This window comes from Poecile atricapillus, chromosome 2, assembly GCF_030490865.1.
Source record: "Poecile atricapillus isolate bPoeAtr1 chromosome 2, bPoeAtr1.hap1, whole genome shotgun sequence".
NCBI lineage: Eukaryota > Metazoa > Chordata > Aves > Passeriformes > Paridae > Poecile > Poecile atricapillus.
This window is the reverse complement of record NC_081250.1, coordinates 19,641,350-19,663,466: the sequence shown is the minus strand read 5'-3', so window position 1 is coordinate 19,663,466 and position 22,117 is coordinate 19,641,350. Positions and strand designations below refer to the sequence as shown.

At 35.0% G+C, this 22,117-nt stretch overlaps 1 protein-coding gene across 1 annotated transcript in view; it reads left to right on the top strand.

Moving 5' to 3' along the window:
- The window catches only part of MALRD1 (MAM and LDL receptor class A domain containing 1), a 239,243-nt gene that overhangs the window by 146,610 nt on the left and 70,516 nt on the right, over positions 1-22,117 (top strand). Inside the window, exons 30-32 of the mRNA XM_058831049.1 lie at positions 11,137-11,265; positions 14,938-15,099; positions 17,460-17,617. Coding sequence (XP_058687032.1) covers positions 11,137-11,265; positions 14,938-15,099; positions 17,460-17,617 — 449 coding nt within the window. The remainder of the gene's footprint in view (positions 1-11,136; positions 11,266-14,937; positions 15,100-17,459; positions 17,618-22,117) is intronic.

Below are 22,117 nucleotides of genomic sequence, written 5' to 3'. Positions count from 1 at the left end.
ACATTTCCCACCTGACCCAAGCCTAGGGCATTCAGGATAGAGAAAGCATGTCATGTACAGATTGTATTTTTTGCAGCACAGAGTTCACAGTTTTATTGTGTCTGTCGTAACAAAGCTAAAAGTCAGCAAACACAATCTTACTGTGGCCAAACTCAAAAAGAAGAGTAGCATACAAAGCAGAATGGGAGCAGGGGCTTCTGATCAACAAAATGACTTGATTTACAGCACTCACCCATGCACTGTGTTTATAACTGTAGAATTGCTGGGCTAGACATATGACAAGGATCCTCTAGGACAACTGAAGCTTCATTTATATTTTCTACTTGGTCTTATTTTGTTAAACTAAAATCTTTATATAATCCTTTTATTATGGGTATTCTGGATGTGCTAATTACATAAACAGCTGAATACAACATGCACAGAAAAAAACCTTGGAGATTGAAAATAATTAAAACTTGAAAACAGGTTTAAAATAAACAGAATGGAGTTGAAATGAGAATGCTTTAAATTGCATGGGGAAAATAATTGAATATTTAGCTGCTTCTCAGCAGACAGAATTTAGCAGTGAAAACTAATGTAAGAGCAATTCTGGAGCTTTTAAATATTTTGGGATAGCCTCCTCCTCACAGACTGTCCTTTTGGAAGCTGCTGAATGGTATTCCTGGAACATGGTTTACAGTCAGCACAATAAAATAATTGCCTCCTTGCAGAAATTATGTACTCAAGTTGAGACAGTGAAAAGGGAAGAGAGAGGCAGCCCATGTGATGTTTTTACATGTGAATCTTAGATCTGTTTTCTGTTAGATGGTAATATTCAATGGTTATATCATTGCTCAATATATCTCAGTACTTATTTTATTTTACATATATTTTACTTCAGCTTGCTTCCATGCAGTTCCATAAGCTGTATACATCATAAGAGAATCTGCACTGAGGTGGATCTTTTGCTCTTCACTTACATAGCTGTGATTTACATAGCTTATTTTATATAAGGATTTTCAACTGATTACAGAGAATCTTTTCACTATTTCCTTTTAAAAAATATTTTTGTCAACAGATTCTATATAATAGAATGTTACAGAATACTAAAAATAACTCTATTTATTATGATCTGGCCTTCTGGGGCCCTCTCCTTCAAGACTCACTTTCCTCAGGTCTCACTAATTTCTATGGAAGCGAAGGACAAGAAAAAACTATGGGTTTATTGGAAATATGAGCTCTAGGAAATATTGTCAATGATAATAAATCAAAGACATATAAGAGTTGGTTTTGAGAGGGTAAGCAATGTCATGGTAACAAAAATAGGTTAAATTTCAAATCTGATACATTTTATTGTACAGGTTAAATTAAAAAATATGAAAGACAGTGAAGTTGCATCACATCTAGAAAAAAATTGTTCTTAAATTAACTGATGCATTGATATTTTTTTTTCACCTTCTTGTACAATAATTCTTTATACGACTTTATTGAGACAATGTGACCTGAAAGGAGTTTACTGTCATCATTTCTCGTGCTTTTTAATAATTGACTTTGACCATGCATGAGGTTATTTGCAGGCTGGAGAAAAAAAGTCTCCATTTCTGCCTTAATAAAAAGGTAAAATGTCTATGAGGGTCATGCAGAATAATCTGTAATGATAAATTTATTTTTCACACTTATGACATTTAACTTCATGATAATGTGGTCTGCTATCATTAAGGAGCACTTCAAGCATTACTGATCTGCTTTCCCAGCTGATGGCTCACTGTTGTTTAATAGTGAATCGAGAGAACAATTTCCAAGACACGCTGTTCCCAGAAGTCTGATTTTTGTGCATGTACAGTTCTAAAGAAAAGGAATTTTGTACTCTCAGGTACACAACAGTGAGTATAAGCATGGACGTGACCCAGCCACATCATCAATACTGATGTTGGCATGCCAGGGCACCACCTGGAAAACTAACAAGGGAAGATAAATGAAAATAAGAGAATCATAATTCTGAATTAAAATTTGACAGAAATTTCTAGAACATTTGGATATTTAGTTAATTTATACAATTTTTCATAGTCTGGGAATACAGTGCCATAGAAATCCATGAATAAGACAGAACTATTACAGCTCCAGTGATCTTTGTTGACTGTTTGGAATCGGACTCTACAACCCTTTCTTCTGATGTCACATTTATATTTAGTTTAAAAGAAAGAAAAATAAAAAATCCACAATCTATTAATAAGAAATCGCTTCACCAAATTGAGCTGAATAGAAATTTTCCTTAAAATATAATAAAGCTTTATTTCCTGGTGGTAAATTTTTTATCTCCTTTTCTCCTCACATATTTGTATTCCTCCTCACCTACTGTTTATGGTAAAAACCATAGGTGAAGGTACTGAAATCCTTTGAACAACTTTACTTCCATGCTCTCATAAACAAGAAGCTTTGAAAGTCTCAGCAGAAAAATCCTTTCTCATTAGAATTCCATCCTAGCTTTGCAGATCAGAGAGACAATAACTAAAACATCCTAGTGTTTGTGTATGTAGGCCAGCTTTTTTATTTTTAAAACCAGCCAGTGTTTCCTTTGAATCCTCAGCTATGTATCATGCAAAGCTTTATGTTTAGTGGAGAATTTAGTTCCTTCTTCTCAAATGCTTGAGAGAAGTTCAAACACTGATAATAGAAGTATTCAGTACAAATCTGGCCCTGAAGTGAGAGGGAAGGGAATTCAGACAGAGAAAGCTGCCAGACCTAAATTAGTCACTAAGGATATTCAGTGATGTTCAGACAGAATATATGCCTAGTTTTTTTTAATTTTCTTTTTTTTCCCTTTCAAATATTTTAATGATACGCAATGTCTTTCTCTTGTTTTTATAAGTAGGTCACTGTCAGGGTATTCTTACATGGGGCACTGGAATCGTATGACCTGGCTGAAATTTCTCAGTAAATGTGCTGAAATCAATGATAAAGTTCTTAACTGTTAGTTTAATATTTGGATTTTGCATTTACAAGGAAATTATTCTTTGATTTCATTGTGAGCTGCAAATTTAAAATTTTCTGCTACATATTGAATCTTCATTACAGAGAAAGCAAGCTCATTTTGAGTCTAGAAGTCTAGAAATTTTGGTAGCTTTAACTTAATTTGGCTTAGTGTAATATATATTAACATGAATGTACTTTATCATTTGAGGGAAAATTTTACTGAACTCAGATCTCATTAACTCTGCAGAGGGTACAGATATGAACTCTTTGGTTCTAGACATGAAATAATGTCCTTTTGGCAATGTGAAGATCAGCCACTGATGCCTTTTAGAGGATATCCCTTCTATATGCACTTGTAGAAAGGACTTAGTGAGGAAGGGAGCGTGCTAAGGACAGATGTGGAAGAAATTCAGAATTCAGGTTCCCTTAACCCAGTTTGCCAGGGCTGCCAGTTACCCTGGGGAAGATGTGAATTCCTGCACAAGTCCTGCTATGCAGGAATGCTTAAACTGCATGGAATATTAAGATTTTCTAGGAATGTTTGGAAAATATAAATTAATTTTTACAAAAGGGGAAAAATATGGTACAGTCTGGATTCTGGGAAAGAGTTGCATTTGACAACCTTTTTGAAAAAAAAATTAAAATAGAAAAAAGGGAAATATGGCACCTGCTTGAAAACCACAGAATTGTCTCTGTTTTATTGCATTGTTCAGAAGGCTTTGACATATCTGCAACCTAGGATTTCTGTTTCTGCTCATATAAAAAATGCATGAGCTTAACCAAAAGATTTGTTCACCATCTTTTTGCAGCTCTCAGAGATGTATAAGGAATGCCACAGATTTTGAATATGAGAAACAAGAAATAACTTTTACCTCATTTTTCATGAAGAGACCTCAGTGGCATTTTAAGTTCCTGTTTATCTCATGGGAAACTTTTGAAGAGTTGCTGACTCCAAAGATAATTTGATTTGCTAGCACATGGCTGTACACTTGGATTCTCAGCATAAAATTAAAATCTCATAATTTTGACATTTACTTCACATATTGCTTACTTTTCATATCCAGTGTTAGATTTTTTTTACTCCACTTATTTCAAATGGGCCACAAGAGAAGGCTTTTTATGGCTACTAAAATACACAGGGTAGAGGTGAATGGATTTTCTATATTTTTTTAACTTACAATCTTTTTCTGTAAAGGTGGTACTAGAAAAATGACCCCTGTCCCAGCCTGAGTTCCTTTTAATGTAAAATGACCCTAGAAAGTAGGCACCCTTCCAGTACAGCCATACTGTAACCCACCATACACCTCTGTGCAAGGTGACACCCGAGATGGATTTCACCTCTAAGGACAATTCTGCACAGACAGGGAGAGCACTCAGCTGAGGAAGTGTCTCCTTGTTGCAGATAATTGCAGTTTGCACTGTGTGCTCTACCCCATTGGTCTGTCACAGAAACCCCTGGGGACCACAGTCCATGTTAAGAAAATAAAATATTCACATCAAATGCTTCTTAGATATCTGTGATAACTGGAGAGTGCTGTGATTGAGTTGTTTTGATTGATGCTGCATCACAGTGGAAGCAATAGTTTGACAGTCACTTTTAGTGGAGATATTGAAAAGCTCTAAATATAATCTATTCATCTGAATTTTCTGAGGTGCAGTGTAGCTCTATGCTGGAATTAGGATACAGGCCAGAGAGGGAGGGAGTAAAGGACCAAGAAGTAGAGCTCTCATGTCAAATTTTTTTGATACTTTTATCTGGTTGAATATGTTCATAATTACTGAGAAACAGGATTTTCTGCAAAAGCATCTCATGATTTTTGCCTTATTTCCACTTCTCCCTTTCTTTTACCACTTGCAGATTCCAAAGGGATAAAGCCTAGGACAACCAGACCCTTAAGACCTTTGGTATTAAGCAAAATATGGTAGATCCCTATATAAGAGTATTATGAGATCCTTATGCTGCTGATGCACTGCATGCCAAAGCTGGTCTTTCAGTCTTTATCAAATAGAAAAGATTCTGTCCTTGTCTCCTGTGGATTTATATACTCCATGATATCAGCACTAGAAGTTAAAGAGAATTTTCTTATCTTTTGCATTGCTTGAGCCAAAGCCGGTTCTGCATTACCAGATGTACTATGAGTACATTATTTTAATTCTAGGTTATCAGGGGTCTTAGGCACAGTACTGCTTGCTTTGGACAGTTTGGGGAAGTCCTTTGGCTTAATTTTGTATCTACAGGTCTCTCCTAAGAGTCAAAATATTTTGTTAGATCTACTGTTTATGTTGGAGTCAAAACAGAGCCTTGAATGAAATCTGGCCTTTGGAGTGAAATATTCCATGGGGCGAATTCTCTATGGTTTTAAAATTATAAAATAACCTTACTTGAAATTATATCTAGCTTGCTTGAGCAGGAACTTTTCATCTAGTTTTCCTTGCAATACATTTCCAATGTCATCCATGGAGCATTATTGATGAGTTTGCTAATAAAATTCTAAGGTTCTACAAAACGTCATGCAGAAAATAGTACTGAGCAATTGAGGTAAGCAGATGAAAAACCTGATGAAAATTGAATTTCATAGTTTCTGAATCTCAGAGTACCGCTGAATAATGAAACCTTCCAGGAGTGTGTATTTCATAAATTCCAGTTTAAACAAAGGGTGAAACTCACAAATTAAATTTCCTGTAATTGAGTAACATTTTCAACAAAATGTCTTAATTTTTTTAAAAATCTTTGATTATTCTTGTATCTCAAGTATTGTAAAAGAGCAGAGAGAAGTGGTTTAAGTACTCCCACTAAACAACACAATTTAAACAACAAAAAATAGAAAGAGGTGACTTTTCAACTTTAATTTGAAAGCATTTCTATTCAGGAAGGACCATAATTTCTAAAAAGAGAAATAGTGAGAAAAAAGGTTCATTTCAATTGAATATACATTGCGCGTTATGTTTCATTTCATGCTGCTGACTGGTGGTGTTGTGTTGCTGAGTGAGTGCGTGTTTCTGTTGGAAAGCAGAAATGAGACTTGCTAAATAACTGCTCAGTGCAATTGAACTTGGGGTACACCCTGCTTCCCAAAACAGCTCAAGGTCTTATTCACTGCAGCCTTTAGGAACCATAATAATTTGGGATTCACCCTATGCCTTTCAAAAGCACAAAGCATTGGACAAACAAAACCTCTGACAACCTATGTCTTTAGAGTCGTAATATTAGAGCATCTCTTCCTGTGTGATCAGTCACTTCTTTAATGATATTTTAAACATTTACTCTGTGTCACCAAATCTACATTCAGTGCTATCTATTAATATTAAATATTTTTGGTCTTATCCATTTTGTTTCAAACAATAAAGACCTGCAGCCTATAGGGCTGATATTTGACCTGTCTGTTGCTCTCTGTGACTTTAGATGGAATGGATATCACAGGAATATTTACATCTGACAAAGCATTGGTACAAGTAAACTCTTGTACTCAGAGAGTCATAGAAATAGTCACTGACCTGTTGCTGTCCTCTGGTTGCAAACTTAAAGGTAGGAAGAATGGTTTTGTGAGTTCTTTCTTAGTCAGGCCTTTCCTGTGGTGTCCCAGCTTTTTGGAAAAGCTGAAATTCTGAGGGGAAAACCAAATAAATGGACACAATAAAACATTATAATTTTCCATATCATAACAATAGTCTGAGTTTTCTTAATTTATAAAAATTTAATCCTCAATTATGTAATGTAAGGGGAAAAAGTGATTTATAAGGGTATATGTGCTGCTGCCAGATAACTTCAACCGATGAGAAAAAAAATAATCCACTAATTTTTGTTAATCTAGTGATTTCTATGCTGATCTAAATGTTATCATATGCTATCGAATTCTTATCTGTGCTTGTGTTTTGTATTCTATATTATTTTGTTTTGGTTTGGGGTGATTTTTTGCTGCCTATAATATTTTTTTTTTCTTGGAAAGGAATGGATTGTGGTCTTTTGACTTGCAACATACCTTATATAGTACTCAGGTCCCACAGATTTTTGAGCTGAGTAACTGGAGGAGAAGAAAGATCAAAACATAATACAAAACAAAAGTAACTAGCTCAAGAAATGTCCAAAAGTGCTGGAAATTAATAAATTTAATTGGATCTTCTGTTCTCATTAAAAACCCAAAACTGAACTGCTCCCACTCCCTACCACCTATTTTTGTAGCTCTGATCTGTTCCTCTGTCACTCGTGCTAGGCCTGTAGACCAGTACTCCATAGCTGTAAGAATATTTTTTATTATGTAAAATTATGTCTAGAGTTGAAAAAAATATTATTAGTACAGTTTAGGGGTTCAGCAAGAGATTTGGAAGAAGGTCAGTTCAAAAAACAACATCTATGGCTTTTTCATTAAGTCCAGGATACTTTCTGGTCAATAGTTTTCTTAAATTACTGTGAAATATTTCCTTCTTACTTTTGGACATCATAGCTCTCTGTGAATTTTTCATAGCATATTCAGAAAGGAGGTTAGTAGGTATCAAACACATTTCAACTCCCTGTAATTTCTCTCATTCCTGGTTTGTGAAAAATCCACATTTCTGGATATTTCCCTTTTTTACACCTCTGACATTTCCATACATGGCATCAGCTCCTTCTTTTGCTTGCTGTAGTTCAGTCATCCAATTTAATGTTAGCTGCTCAAAGATAATTTCAGAGTAACACTGTGAGTCAAGTGCAACTGATAACCTTTTCCATCACCATCTTTGTCTTAATTTGTTTGGTGTGTATTCATAATTAGATGTTTTTTTTTTTTTTTTTTTACAGGTTTCTTGAGTTCTTAAGCAAAGAAAGAGGCAAGAAACAAAATTTGCCATATTTTTTTCATGTTTTTTTCTGCTTAGAAACAGTTTTTCTGCATGTTTGGATTTTCATGAAATGTTGTGAGCTAGATTATTGGGAAAAAATATAATATTACATACTATATATAATCACCCATCATCCAATACATGTTTTCATTCTACTTACTGGTCATCAAAGTACAGATGAGGAATATGATCAGACAAAATGATATATATATATTTAAGTGCAGTCCCAACATAACCAACATGCACAAAGAAATAAGACTTAATAAAAATTTCTCATTTTATCTGAAATATCAGCTTGAAGGTAAAGCTGTTCATTAGGAGACATTGTTTTGCTTTACACTAAAACTCTCTGGAGTGGTGTTAGATTACTGTTCTGCAAATTCAGTACTTATGGACACAAAGTCCGATTTTGGCAACCATGTAATTTTGAGGGCAAAAATTAAAAATGGGCAAGATAATATTTTAAATATCCTCTCTTTTTCTTTGTTTAAAGTAGTTTCTAATATATTTTCCTGTAAGTTCTTCAGTATAATTTTTCTGATTAAGTTGATTTTTTTATATATTATACTTGAAGAATGTCTTGTGAAAATGAAACTTTTAAGCTAAGACTTGAGTGAACTTGTCTTTGGCTTTGGGCTTCCTGACACAGAAGTTATTGCATTTTATGATTAAGTTGTACTGTATTTCTTGTTTTGATTTAATTCTTAGCTGATGTAGGAGTTTTGGCCAGAATGAGTGTACAATGGAAAGTTGATTTTTTTATGTCATAATTCTGAAAAGAGTTTAGAATATTTGGTTACACTGTGCAATGCTAATGCCAGTATGTTGATTTAAAGAGGGATTTTATTTCTCTCTGCCAAAGACTGTAGTAGAAAAAACATCGTTATCATTATCAAATGTAACCTTATATCCCTGAAAATTGCATAAATCAAGGTCTTACTCAAAAGGATAAAATTCATAGATATGTAAATTTGTGTTTATGACATTCACACCTGTTGAGATAAAAATTTTCATTATGTCTGTGTTGGAATCACATGTTTTATTTGAGGATAACCAAAGAGATTAATAATGTTATTAAATGCTGCTTCATTATATATTTGAAGTACTATAAAGTTGTTAGTTTTTTAAAAAAACAAACCTGTAATTAAGCGCTAAATATAAATGATAGAGTAACATAACATAATGTAGCTCTTTCTAGGTAATTGTGTGGAATATGATCAGTCACAAAGCCATGGATTTTCAGAAGTCACTCCCCTGTATGGTGATAATGTACTCCTTCCATATGCAGTGAAAATTATTGTATGCTAATGGATCTGCAACTACCTAATTTCTGTCATTATTTAAGCCATTGAGTGACTGAAGGAAGTAGTTTAATTTTCCAGTGCATCATTTCCAGTGCAGAGGAGGGAGTGGAGATAAGGGGTGTAGGCTCCTCTCAGAAGTGCCCACTGATGGAGGGCAATGGGCACAAATCCAAAAACAAGGAAACTTTGTGTGAACACAATAAACATTTTTAGTGTGAGGATCACCCAACACAAGTGATTGTCCAAAGAGGTTTTTTGAGTCTCTATCCATTGCTGTTATCCAAACCCCAAGTGGACATGGTCCCGCAGATCCTGCTGTAGGAGAGGTGGCTGAAGCAGTGGGCTGGACTAGAGAGGTCTTGAGAAGTCTCTGCCAACCTCAATTATTATTATGTGGCTTTCCAGAATTTAGGATGAGCCATACTAATGAATTTTTGAATTTTTACTAATGAAGTGGTATCTTCAATCAGGTTTTATCACATCATTTTGGAGAGGTGTGAAAACTGCCTGAACCATCACAAATGCCTCAGTCAGTTTTTTTTCCTCAGGAGGCTGCTCCTCTGCTAATGGCCCTCTGCCAAATGCATTGTCTGTTAAAAGCAGCCATAGATTTTCATGTATTTAAGGCATTCATGACAATTTATTTGTGGTGTGGATCCCCTGACACCAATAAGATCAAACTGACAGTGAAAAATTAAAAAACAAAAATAATGAGACAGATATCAGTTTAGAAATATTTGTTTTGGTTTTTTTTTTGGTTTTGTTTTGGTTTTGTGTGTGTGTCTGTGTGTCAGCGCACAGCGGCTTCTGCATTTCAAAGCTGAAAATTTGAGTATTGAGGTTCTTCAAGTAACCAATATTAGCAGTGATTTTTTTTCCTTCTTTTTTGTACTATCCATTTAAAATATATGGATTACATTTTAGTTCAGTATTGTCACTCGATTTCTCTGTTTAATATTACTTTGAGTACATGTTGAAACTAAACCAAAAGTTTTGTTCTCTTTTCCTTTTCTGCTTCAATGAGAATGCAGTTCCTCAGTCTGTAAAATTCAGTAAGTACCACTATTTGAGGAGATTAATAACCTGACAACACTAACAACTCTGGAAATATGGGTCTGCACAAAGGTAAATATCATGGTGCTCTGATCAGACTGTGTTTAGCAATATGCCACATTTTAGTCATGTTAGAAGGTAAAAATGAAACACATTACAATGAATACAGTCAAAATAAATTCTCCTAAATGTCTATTTGCAGAACATGAAGCTCTAGACTAAAAGGCAATCTAAGGTTATCAGAGTGCTTTCGAAGTGTTGCATTTGGGGTTATCAGAACTGTTTCAATTACTGTTGGCTGAAATTATGCACACAGTGCTCTGAACTAAAAAATAACCTATGTAAGTTCCTTTATAGTCTTACAGTCCAGGGATGGCTGAATCTTAGTACTCTGGATTTGAACCTAATATTTTATGTGCCAGTTACTCAGTTACTCTCATTTTTTGAGATGATTTTCATTCACCTTCAGTGATGAACATGAATTGTGTAAAACAGATTTGGTTATTAAATAGCATAAGAGAAATTTCTCAGTGGCTCAAACAATCAGAGCAACACTTTGTCTAATTCTTTAAAAAAAGGTTGACTATCTTACTATGTCTCTAAAAGTTTATTTATTATGCAACTGTGTACAACAGTGTTTTTTCTCAGTTTAAAATGTTATTTTCCAAAGACATATAATTATGAGCAGAATAAAGCCTTTCGCATGTCTACTTTTCACAGCTCACAGAACCCCTTATTTATAGAACATCCACAACAAATACACTGGGGAAACAGTTATGTTGATGCTGAATCAAGTTTTCTTCCAGCCAAAACATCCTACCTTTGAAGCTTTGGGCAAGGCAAATACAGTAGTCTCGAAATATATAATGCAACATTAAAGGAATGAGACCAAGTAACATCTGTTGGAAGCAGTAAAACCCTAAAGCCATGATGCATAATAGTTAACAAATTAAAAAGAGTATCCTTTGATTTAATTGCAATATTGATTTAAATGTCCTGTTGATTTCAGTTGGAGAGAATCCCAAGGAATGCCCTGCCCTCACTGATTTTGTGTGTGGGAACAAGAATTGCATTGCATATCAGTTCATCTGTGACTATAAACCAGACTGTGAAGACCTATCAGATGAAGCTGACTGCAGTAAGTATCTCTTCATATGTTAATCTAATCTTCAGTTATAATTATAACTTTAAATTCTGTACCATAGTTCAGGTGAGTTCATAAAGATGATTCACGCAGCTGATGACAAGTAGGTTGCCTTCTCCCCAGCTCGAAAGGTATGACGTTTTCACATCCTCAGAGTTATTTTCTGCTAAAGTATTCATGTGGTTTAGTTGCAAAAGTGTAACAAAGTTTAAATACTGAAAAAAACCCTGACACCAAGGCCAAATCCAGTTTAAGGATTAAAAACATACTTGAGGAATTAAATCAATTATTTACAATAAAAAATTAACCCTGAGAAAAAATGTAAGCTTGTTTATTAATGTAAAAAGGTGTTGAAAGGAAATATCAATGTTGAATGGAAAAACTAAGCGATCAAACTTATGTACAATAACATTTGAGCGTGATTTTGCCAAAAGAAGGTGAATATTTAAAAATAAGCTTGTTTTTCCTTTCAAAAGAATTACGCTTTTGGGATCTGAGCAGTATGAGTACAGTTTTGTTGTTTGCTCTTGCTTCTAACTCAGAGCTATGAAAATATTTTATTTTCATTTCTCTATTAAAGAACATTTTGGAAAAAATTTAGTCTGTTTATCTTTGCCAAAGTCCTAATGAATAATGAGACACAATTTGTCTGAAGGCATTCTTTGCTGAGGCTGATTGAGATGGAAGGACACAGCTCCATTTAAAAATCTGGATCAAGTTAATTGGATTTCCAATTCAGACCTGAAATTCAGAAGCAGTAAAATATTGTGCCCTTGTTCCTACTCCATATCTTTTTTTATTTACCATTATGGTCTGGACAGGACATTTGGAATAGGGAGATTAAGTAGTCCATATATGCAGCTCACTAATCAGTATAATTGTTAATCTTTGAGCTGGAGGGTCAAATTCTGCCACAATGCAGGTATGCTCAAAAGTATACTTGATAGATAGAGTAAATGAATCCACCATCAATTCAATGTTCATCCTTTGTGGAAGTAAAAGTACTTCATTGAAATAAGCCAATATTTAGTGATCTCTTGAAAATCAAGAGCCTTTTTCTTGCATGGGGTTACTACATGCTCAACTGAACAGGATTACAAAAGTAATTGTCCTTTATTGGATGATGCACGTTATAACATTTTTACCAGGCTGCAGACTTATAAATCTAGTTAAAAAGATGCTAAGGTGTCACTATAGGAAATTTAACTTGGGGTTTCTCCCTTTCATGAAAGTAAATAGCAGTTCTGAAGTATAAAAGCTGAAGACACTGTCACTATTTCTGATCTCTACCTCTTGTAGTAATTTGTGTCACAGTGAACTTTGTGAATCATGTTCATAGAAATTTACATTTAATAATAACTTTAAAATACTAGTTTTTTAAAAGTAGACTCCCAGATAGACTTTAAACAGCTAATCTGTATTTATGGTATAAAGTATTAATACTTTTTCAGGAGTTAGGCAAAGGAAGTGAAGCAAAATACTCTGTAAACTCACCCTTGTAACATTTTCCAGACCTAACAGATACACACTAAATTTGAATTGCTGTCCAAAGTGAACTGTTAAATTAAGATATTCAGACAACTATGGAGACACTTGATTTATTTTCTAAATATTGTTAGAGAATATAGTAGCTTCTTTGGGGGAGGGTGTTGTTCCGTTTTTTATGAAAGGATTATTTTCTTAGGTAATAGATTGGAACATTTCAGACCATAAATTATCTTGAATCACAGTAAAGCAACTCAGTCTTTGCTATACTGAAGAAAAGCTTTTCCAAGGGAGAAAAAAAAAATTGTTGATATTCACTTAAAAAAAAAATCGATTGAAATATCTTTTTATTGTAGATGGAAAGGCTGTAGATACATCAAAATATTTTCAACAGTCTTTAGTCTTGCTGTCTCTGCCGAAGTGTAATGCAGAGATACAGCAATCTGGCATTCAGAATACTCAGATAAAACTCAGGTATAAAATTTCCCTGTCTGCTCTATTTTATTTCCAACAAATGATGCCTTATATTTAGATAAACATACTTTTTCCCTGGGCACATATCTTATAGATGGGAATAAACAACATTAAAGGGCACATAATGCCTTCTAGATAGAGAAACCTGATTTTTTTAATGAAAAGACAACAGGAACTGGAACTGGCTGGAACTTTTATTTTCTTAATCAGAAAAGAAAGTATAACAGGCACAGAGAAATCCTTTCATAGCCTAACCTGTCCCATCACAAGTGGTTATGGCCACATTTGTCTGCAGTTTTCTCCTTTGCACTGAGCTCAAGTTCTGAGCTTATTTCACATTCTTCTATAGTTTATACAAGTGTAACTCCAAAGAAGTAAATGGAGCATAATTTACTCAGCAGCAATTCCTGTATACAGGATTTACAACAGAACCTGTATGAAATGAACTGCATTCACGTAGGCTGGTGGACTTTTTTTTTTTTTAAATAAACTCATGGAAATTACTTACTCTATGTTTCATTCCACCCAGTCAGACAATCTTGCAAAAATTTGATGCTCTTTCAGTATGCTGCTGGAAGTACAGAGGTGAAAAAACCACACATGAAAGCAGTTTCAATTTTCATGAATTGCAGCCAACTGTACACACAGATTTGATTAATAGCAAACCTCAGTGTTGATGAACCAACTAGAGGAGTGCTTGAGTTATTGAAATAAAAACAATTTTTCCAATAAATGGAGCAATCTTCTTCTGCTGGCTTCTAAATAAGGTATGCTTACCCATAAAAAAAAAAAAAATGCAGCAGATGCAGATAGGTCACATGAGTTTGTCAGCCCAGTAAGTACTGTTCATAAATATTTATTAATAATTGTCTTTGGAAAACACTGTTAATATATTAGGGTAAAAAACCTGAAGTCAGGTATTCCATTATGACTAGTGTAAATCCTAAATGTATTTGGACTTTGATCTTGTTAGAGATGCACAAGAAAATGTACTTTTTTTTAAATAAAATGCAGATGCTCACTGCATTTGACCAGAACTAGCAAAATCACAGAAGGGTTGAGGTGGAAAGGCACCTCTGGACATCATCTAATTTGACCTCCTGCTTTATAACTAAGGAAAATGTGTTTTGGACCTAACAGAAAAGATTGTGGTGCTATCTGATTCATCTGTGCCATACTTGTTCATATACGTGTTTATATTATTTTGTTCATTAATTACTTTTTCAAAGTAACCTGAAGCAGCAGAGGCGGAGTTTGACATGGGCAGTTTAACTCAGATCTCCTGAATTTAGTCAATGAGTGTCCTAATCACTACAAACATCTGTCATCATAAAGCTGCCATCAGACATAATTTCCACCAGGCCAACATATGCTTATGAAAAATGCCACTGTGGAAGAGCAGTCCAGTTTCGCTAGCTAATTGTCTGGAAATCATTCTTTCCATTTACCTTGGACAAGAACTAAATTTGGTGAAGTCATTGTTTTGTCATGAGCATCTGTAAAAAAGTTTATGGCTGTTCATAAAGTGAAGAATGAGTTTTTCCTTTCCTTGTTAACTATCACGTATTATTTATGTCCATGCATGGAATTCAGGGAATCACAGTATTAGCCATACAGAAACCTTTCCACTTCCATTTTAAGTGTGCACACTGTAGCATTTTATGTACAGCTGGGACAATAATTTACTTTTTTTTGCTGTATTTTCAGGTTACTACACAAGTATTCCTGGAAGCTGTAACTTTGAAACACAAGATCAAGAGTGGACAACTGTATGTGGATTAACACAAGACACTACTGATGATTTTGACTGGAAAATTAGCAACAGTGCTGTCACAGGGCAAACAGGTCCTCATACTGACCACACACCAGGTATTGCCATGTGTACAACATCACTTCTGGGAAAATAAAATATTCACTGAATTTAAAGAAAAACCTACAAATAATGTGGATCGGTGCCAAGATAACAACGCATCTCAGTGTGATCAGCTGGCACATGGGAATGGTTCAAAGCTGTGCCAGGAAAGGTTCAGACTGGACATTAGGAAGCATTTCTTTACCAAAAGGGAGGCCAAACTCTGGAGCAAGTTTCCCGGAGGTGTTCTGTGCCCCCTGCCTTTCAATGTTTAGGAAGCATTTGCACAATGCCCTTAACGACATGCCTTGTCTTGGGCAGCCCTGAATTGATAAGCCAGCTGGACTAGATGATTATTTTAGGTTTCTTCTTACTGCAATAATACTATTCCTTTGTATTCAACCCTAATAACGAATTTCACCTACATAATGCCAGCTTCTGACATTAAAAGATAAAGTCTCTGAAATCCTAACTGTCTATAGCAGTACTCTTCTCCTTGTCAATATTTCAAATAATCTACTTTTCCTGGAGAGTGTTACCATCCTAATGAATTTTAGAAAAACATGCAATCATATGCAGGATGAGGAGCAAAGTGTGTGGGTGTGTGTGAAATGCTTGAGGCTTCTACCTTGATTTAACTTATCTCCCTGATATTGGCTTGCCAGAAATGTTATCATAAAAGTTCTTCCCAAGATATTTCTGACAAACTGCTACCACAATGCCTGTTGATGGTCAGGGGAATGAAATATATTGATAGGCAATTAGAGTAATCTGTGTTATGTAGTAAGCATAATTATATATTGTATTACATAAATATTAAATTATATATTCTTTTCATTATAGAATATATCTGGGTGGGGTATTAATTTAATTAATCGCAAATGCACCAATCTCTATTTGAGAAGTAATTAACTTCCTTTCCAGAAGCGTTAATGGTTAGAATCCCTATCTTAATTTCCATCTAATAAACATAGCATATTTAGTATTCAATCTAGAAGTACCAAAATTTGTGCTGCTTTTCTCTTGGGTTTGTGAGCAGCATCATCTCCAGGTTTTGACTCTTTTTTTTAAATTTTTTTTGTTTTCAAAATCAATAGAGACACCTTACCATGGGTGGCTGTGGCCATGTCTGTCTGACTCGTTTATCCTCCCTTTTCCTTTATTCTGCACCTGCTGCAGGAACTGCTTCCCTGATCACGAGGGAACTACTTTTCTACCACAAATCACAGTTTTTGCAGACATTCCTGCTACTTTATGTTGCAGGCTGTAAATCTGGAAGTGCATTCCTCTGGAAAGGGACAGAACAGAAAAGGTAGAGGTGGAAACTATTGCAGCTGTTCCAGGCAAGCTGTTTCTTGCAAATAACTAGTTTGACTTGCTTCCTTGCTATTACTTTGATGCAATGCGATAACAAAACAACCACTAGCCCCTGGCTTTTTAAGGAGATTTTCTGTGTTTTTCTAATTCAGTTTCTGTCATTTAATTAGTTCTTTGTTTCTGTGAAATTACCCAGCAATTCTAAGAAAAACAAAGGTAATAAAAAGTGAAGCAAAAGGAAAACAAAATTAGAGCAAAGTGTTTACAAAATTATCCAGATTTGTAATTTACTTTTAAATTGCCCAGGCAAGATAAATTCACATTAGCTACAGAGGAATTGCTTGCCAGAATTGCCAACAGCCTGTAATACCTAGAAATATCTGTCAGTCCATCAAGCTTATATTGAGTATTAGGAAAAGGTTCCTTACCCTTGGTGGTTGGGCAGTGGAACAGCTCCCCAGGGCAGTGGTCACAGCATCAAATCTGACAAGGTTCAAGACAAATCTCAGGCACATGGGGCCACTCCTGGGGTGGCCTGGGCAGGGCCAGGAGTTGGATTTGGTGATCCTTGTGCATCTCTTCCAAGCCAGGCTATTCTATGATTCTGTGATTTAGCACAAGGGACATCTAGGACAAGTAACATCTTTTTGTGCTGAAAGAGGAGACAGATTAGAAATTAGTAAATCAGAAAGAAATGCTCAGAAGGCAGCGAGACACTGGAAAAACTTGTGCAGAAGCTGCGAATGCCCCATCCTTGGAAGTGTTCAAGGCTAGGCTGGGTGTGCTTTGAGAAGCCTGATGTAGTAGGTGGCATCCCTGCCCATGGCATGGGGTTGGAACTAGATGATTTTTAAGGGCCCTCCAACCCAAGGTAGTTTGAAATTCTGTGAAATACACAAAGCATTAGCAAGGAATTATCTCCATACAACCATGGTATGATATACATGTAAATGGTAAAAAGAAAAAAAACAAAACTAGCATCTGTGTTTATAAAAATGCTTGTAAACTAAAGCAAAAAATAGTACTGAAAAGCTCTAAATGTTTTTATCTTCATTTTAAGGTAAAGGACGGAGTTTTTTGTATGTCAACTCATCTGCTCAGAAGGAAGGGGACAGAGCAAGAATAACTACCACCAAATTCTTCCCAGCTAGTCTTGGGGTCTGTAGAGTTCGCTTCTGGTTCTGGATGTTTGCTTCTAGGCAAACAGGAGTCTTAAAGGTAAAAGTCCTTCTACTACATTATGGCATAATAATACTTGTTTTGGTACTATTTGCATTTCTGTGTCTAGGATCACTAAAATCTCAGGAATTTATGTTAACAATACTTCATTGCAACTTACTGCAGTTACACCTAAATACAAATCTTCTCCTGACAGAATCAAGTGACAATCCAGCTTTAGTTTTAGTTCCACTTGAAGTCCTTTCACTACATATGCAAGAATTAACACTGCACATTTGACTAGAATACTAAAACCTACCCAATACCAGCACAGTTCTCTGCGGAATTCACTCTAATGTAAAACAGAGGCAATTTCTAATGTTTAGTGGTTCAAACTAAATGTTTTAAAAATATTTATGTAACCATGTGTGAAAGGTGTTTTATTAAAACAATTGGAAATAAGGTATTAAACTGTATTAACAGTTATAGCCCAAGCTTCCATGAAATTATCATCTTGCTGTTCCCCAAGCACCCTTAACAAGTACACCTTTGGTTGTTAAGTAATCCAGTAACAGTCCAAGAGGGGATGTGATCTCTTGGAAAAAACTCACTTCATGTGACTCACTGAATAAATATGTTGCACAGTTCCTTTTTAAGTGACCTGAGAAAGGCTCCTTTCTGTAGGGTTTGTTAAGTTATGAAAATACAGGACAAGTTAATTTTTTAGTCAGTGACAAAATATTAGTTTATGTTAAAAGTGAACAAGAATATTTTTGTAGTATTGGACATTGAGTTAAGTCAGGAAGTTTTTACCACTATTTTCTCCACTGTAAGAGATAATCATAGCACTGTTCCATGGGATTGTAGTGCAATTAGGCTGGAAGGGCCTCAGGTGGTCTCTAGTCCAACCTCTTGCTCCAAGCAGTCAGCTGCAAGATGATGCTGGGTGCCTCAGGAATTTATCCAGACTTGAAAAATGTCCACAAATGGAGACTACTCACCCTCTAGGGGCAACTTGTGCCACTGGTAAACTCTCCACCTTCTTCTCCTCACATCCAGCCCAAGGATAATTTTACCCTTTGTTCCACCATTTATCTTTTGTTTTCTTCTAGTATTTTTTTCAGGATGGGGTTTGCATATCAATTTTATCTCTAGAACGTAGTTTATTACTCTGAGTATTGCTGTAAATTTACTTATTGATAAAAAAAAAAACCCTGAATTTCATGAAGTTCATATAAGCAGCAGTAAAAAGCAAACATAAATTCCTTTTTTTGATCTAGTGATAGCTGAAATACTGTGAGATTATCTGTGATTAACTGTCTGTTTAAATTCAAGTATCTTGGACCTTAAAGCATGCAAGATTGATGATGAGACTCTTTGAAGGAGCTTTTGAATGTTTTTAAGCATCACAGAACACTTAGAATTTGTGAATAAGTAGATGTGTGTGGCCTATATGTGAGTTAGTAGGCAGACAGACAGAGTCTGCTTTTTAACTGTTTTTTTTTCTTTTTAAACAGACTAGTTTAATTTGCTCCTATTGCCTCAATTTCATAAAGAATTGTCTTACTCCCACATATAAATAAAGTTCCCTCTTTATGGCTTTGCTACATGTACTCTTTATGTAGAAATGTATTCACAACAGACTGAAAGGCTCAGCAAGGAATATCATCCCATCACAGAATCAATTTACTTCTGTGGACATTTTGCTCTTTTCTATCAAACTAATAAGCTATTTCAGTATCAGCTGTAGCTGTTATTAAATCAAGAATATAAATTAACTCTACCCATTCAAGTGAAAAAGAAAAAAGCCTAAAAAGAACAAAGAAGAAAAGCAATAAAATCAACAGCCCAAAACTTCTAAAACAACAGCTGTGTGAAGATTTTTTTTCAGTTTGCACTGGAGGTGAAAGAAGTCAAACTGTAATAGGAAGTTTGAATAATGTGCCAGAATATAATAACATCAGTACAAAAGCTGATATAGTTTTTATCTGAAAGACAGCTATCTGATCGAGTCTGAATTTGAAAAAAAAATTAAAAGGACTGCAGATATAGGACACACTGAGATGTGTGATTAAAATGACATACAAGGAATCTGTAAAAGAAAGATAAAAATGAGCATTTTAATGGTATAAGAAATAGAAGTGGTAGAACGACACAAAATAATGTAAAGTTATGGGAACAATCCTATTCTTACTCAGAAAAGGAACTAGTCACTGAGGAAAGGGAAAAAGGGAATAGAAGTGCCTCTATTCTGTATTCACAATGCACATTTCAGTTGCACAATTTCATTGTCATAAACTCTGTAATTTGTTCATAGGGAAACCAAAAGTCTGGGCTATTATTATTTTTAGAAAGGACACAATGTTTACAGCAACTCTTGCATTAACATAGAATGGATGATATTTAAAAGAGATCTGAATACTCCTGCTTCAGGACTTCAATAAATCATAAACCAACAGAAGAAAAAAAAGTGCTTTGTAATGTTTAAGAGCAAACCCACTAGCTTTCCTTAGAAGTATTTGGTAAGAGACTTTGAAAGGGGAGTTATCCAGCACTAAGTACAAGCCTGGTCTAATATATCAATTAATATGCTCTGGACAAAAATACCTCTTAATAGAAACAAATTTTGCTGCATTATGCTGCAAATGTAAATTTTAAAAAACCCTCACATTTCTCTTTACATTTTTATGACTACTTTGTTGAATTTAATGGTGTAGGAGAGCAGCTTCAGCAAAAAATGAATGTTGTTTTCACATCTGTTTCATTCCAATGGAAATTCTATTGATCATCTGTCAGTTAGACTGAAAACACTGTTTTTATTATGCTTCTCTGCCCATTTACCTCAGGAGTCTGCCATACTCATGCAGTGGAGAATTAGAACTGAAATTCCTGATGTGATAGTATAGATAATATATCAGTTTTCTGCCTTGGTGTTTGTTGATACTGACAGAACTGACTTATAATAAATGTTGGTATAAGACAGTCAACTTTACTCAAAAACCGTAAATATTTTGTTATTTCAAACTAACATTTTGGCAAAATTTTTATTACTTCAAACAAAAGTTTAGGAGAACAAAGAAAAGTGGTAAGTCATTTTTTAAGTGCTTCTCTATTGGGACAATGAAATACGATAAAATTTTGTAATCTGATTTGTGGACTTAAGAAAAGCAATTTCAGTCTGTCTCTGGTGGGACTGGAGTCCAAGGAAGATATGTGATGACGACTGCTGAGGAACATGAAGAGTTCAAAGGCATGATCTTAAAGATGTAAAGCAGAAAACATTGCATTGTTATTCACTGGGGTCAATGGAAATTTTTCTCATCTGACACAAGTCTCTGGTGCCTAATGAAGTGAAAATACCAGTTCTCTTTCTCAAGATTTTCCTGTTTCCTCAGCTGGCAATTAAAGGCTCCAAGTTGTCAGTGGTGGGAGAATACATCTCTTATTATGCACCCTTCAAACCTGCATTGGTTTCTTATTTATTAGACAAGGTGGAATGTAGTACCTTCCAGCATTCCAGCTGCTAGATTCAGGCAAGATCAGAAAGATAATATATCATCTTGAAAAGTCAGGATGAGGGTACAGGATAGCCATCATTTGTAACTGCTGATTAACAAATAGAAAATAGTTTATGTTTTATGATCTTAAAAAGTACTTTCTCTATCCTCAAAATGAAATAGAAGCTGGAAAAAGAATTCAGAAGTTTGTAACACAGGATATTCTGTGGAGAATTAGAACTAAGTCATGACTTTAAGGCGGTAAATAGGATTTTCTGAAGAATGTTGTTCTCTGTGGATCAGCTAGATCAGTATTAGGCTGGAGAACAATCTTATCAGACTGAAAAATACAGAGTTGTTCAATGGGCTTTTGCTACAACCTGTTGTTTGGTTGTTTCAAGGGTTTTGTTGTTTTTTGGGATTTTGTTTTGCTCACTTGTTTTTTGTTTGGTGGTTGTTTTTCTTCCATTACATACCATATAGCGGGATTCATCTTGCCAGCTTTTTTCTCTTGCACATCTTAAGTTGTTTTCACTACCAGGCTAGCTTTAGATAGGATGTTGCGCAGGAAGGTGGTGCTGAAGGAATTAAGCACCGCAGAGTTGTACCCTTCCAGGGCTTTAGGAAGATCTTACCCATGAAAATTTTCTCGACCTTTCATGTGCTATATATGTTTACATAGGTCAGCAAAAGTCTTGTACAGACTTGACATATGATCCTGATCCAGAAGATACTCAAACATTGAGTGGCATGGGTAGCCCCAGGAAAGAAGATCTTATTCTGTTTCTTCACTTTCACTGGGCACAGCCTCAGAGAGAATAAGACCTGAATCCCCTGCTAAAGAAACAGAGTCCTTGGACTTCCCATTTTTCTGAACTCTCCTTTAAACTCATTTGTTTTAGCATGCATTTTCAGTTATGTGTCATTCTTCTAGAAATTTCATCTAACTTTTTAAGAAGACATTTAAGAACACAGACCCTTCCCTGGCATAGATATGGATAGAAAAAGGTTTGGAGGTCTCAGGTATTCAGGAGTACTTTGGCAAGCAGTGGGATTGAAGGAT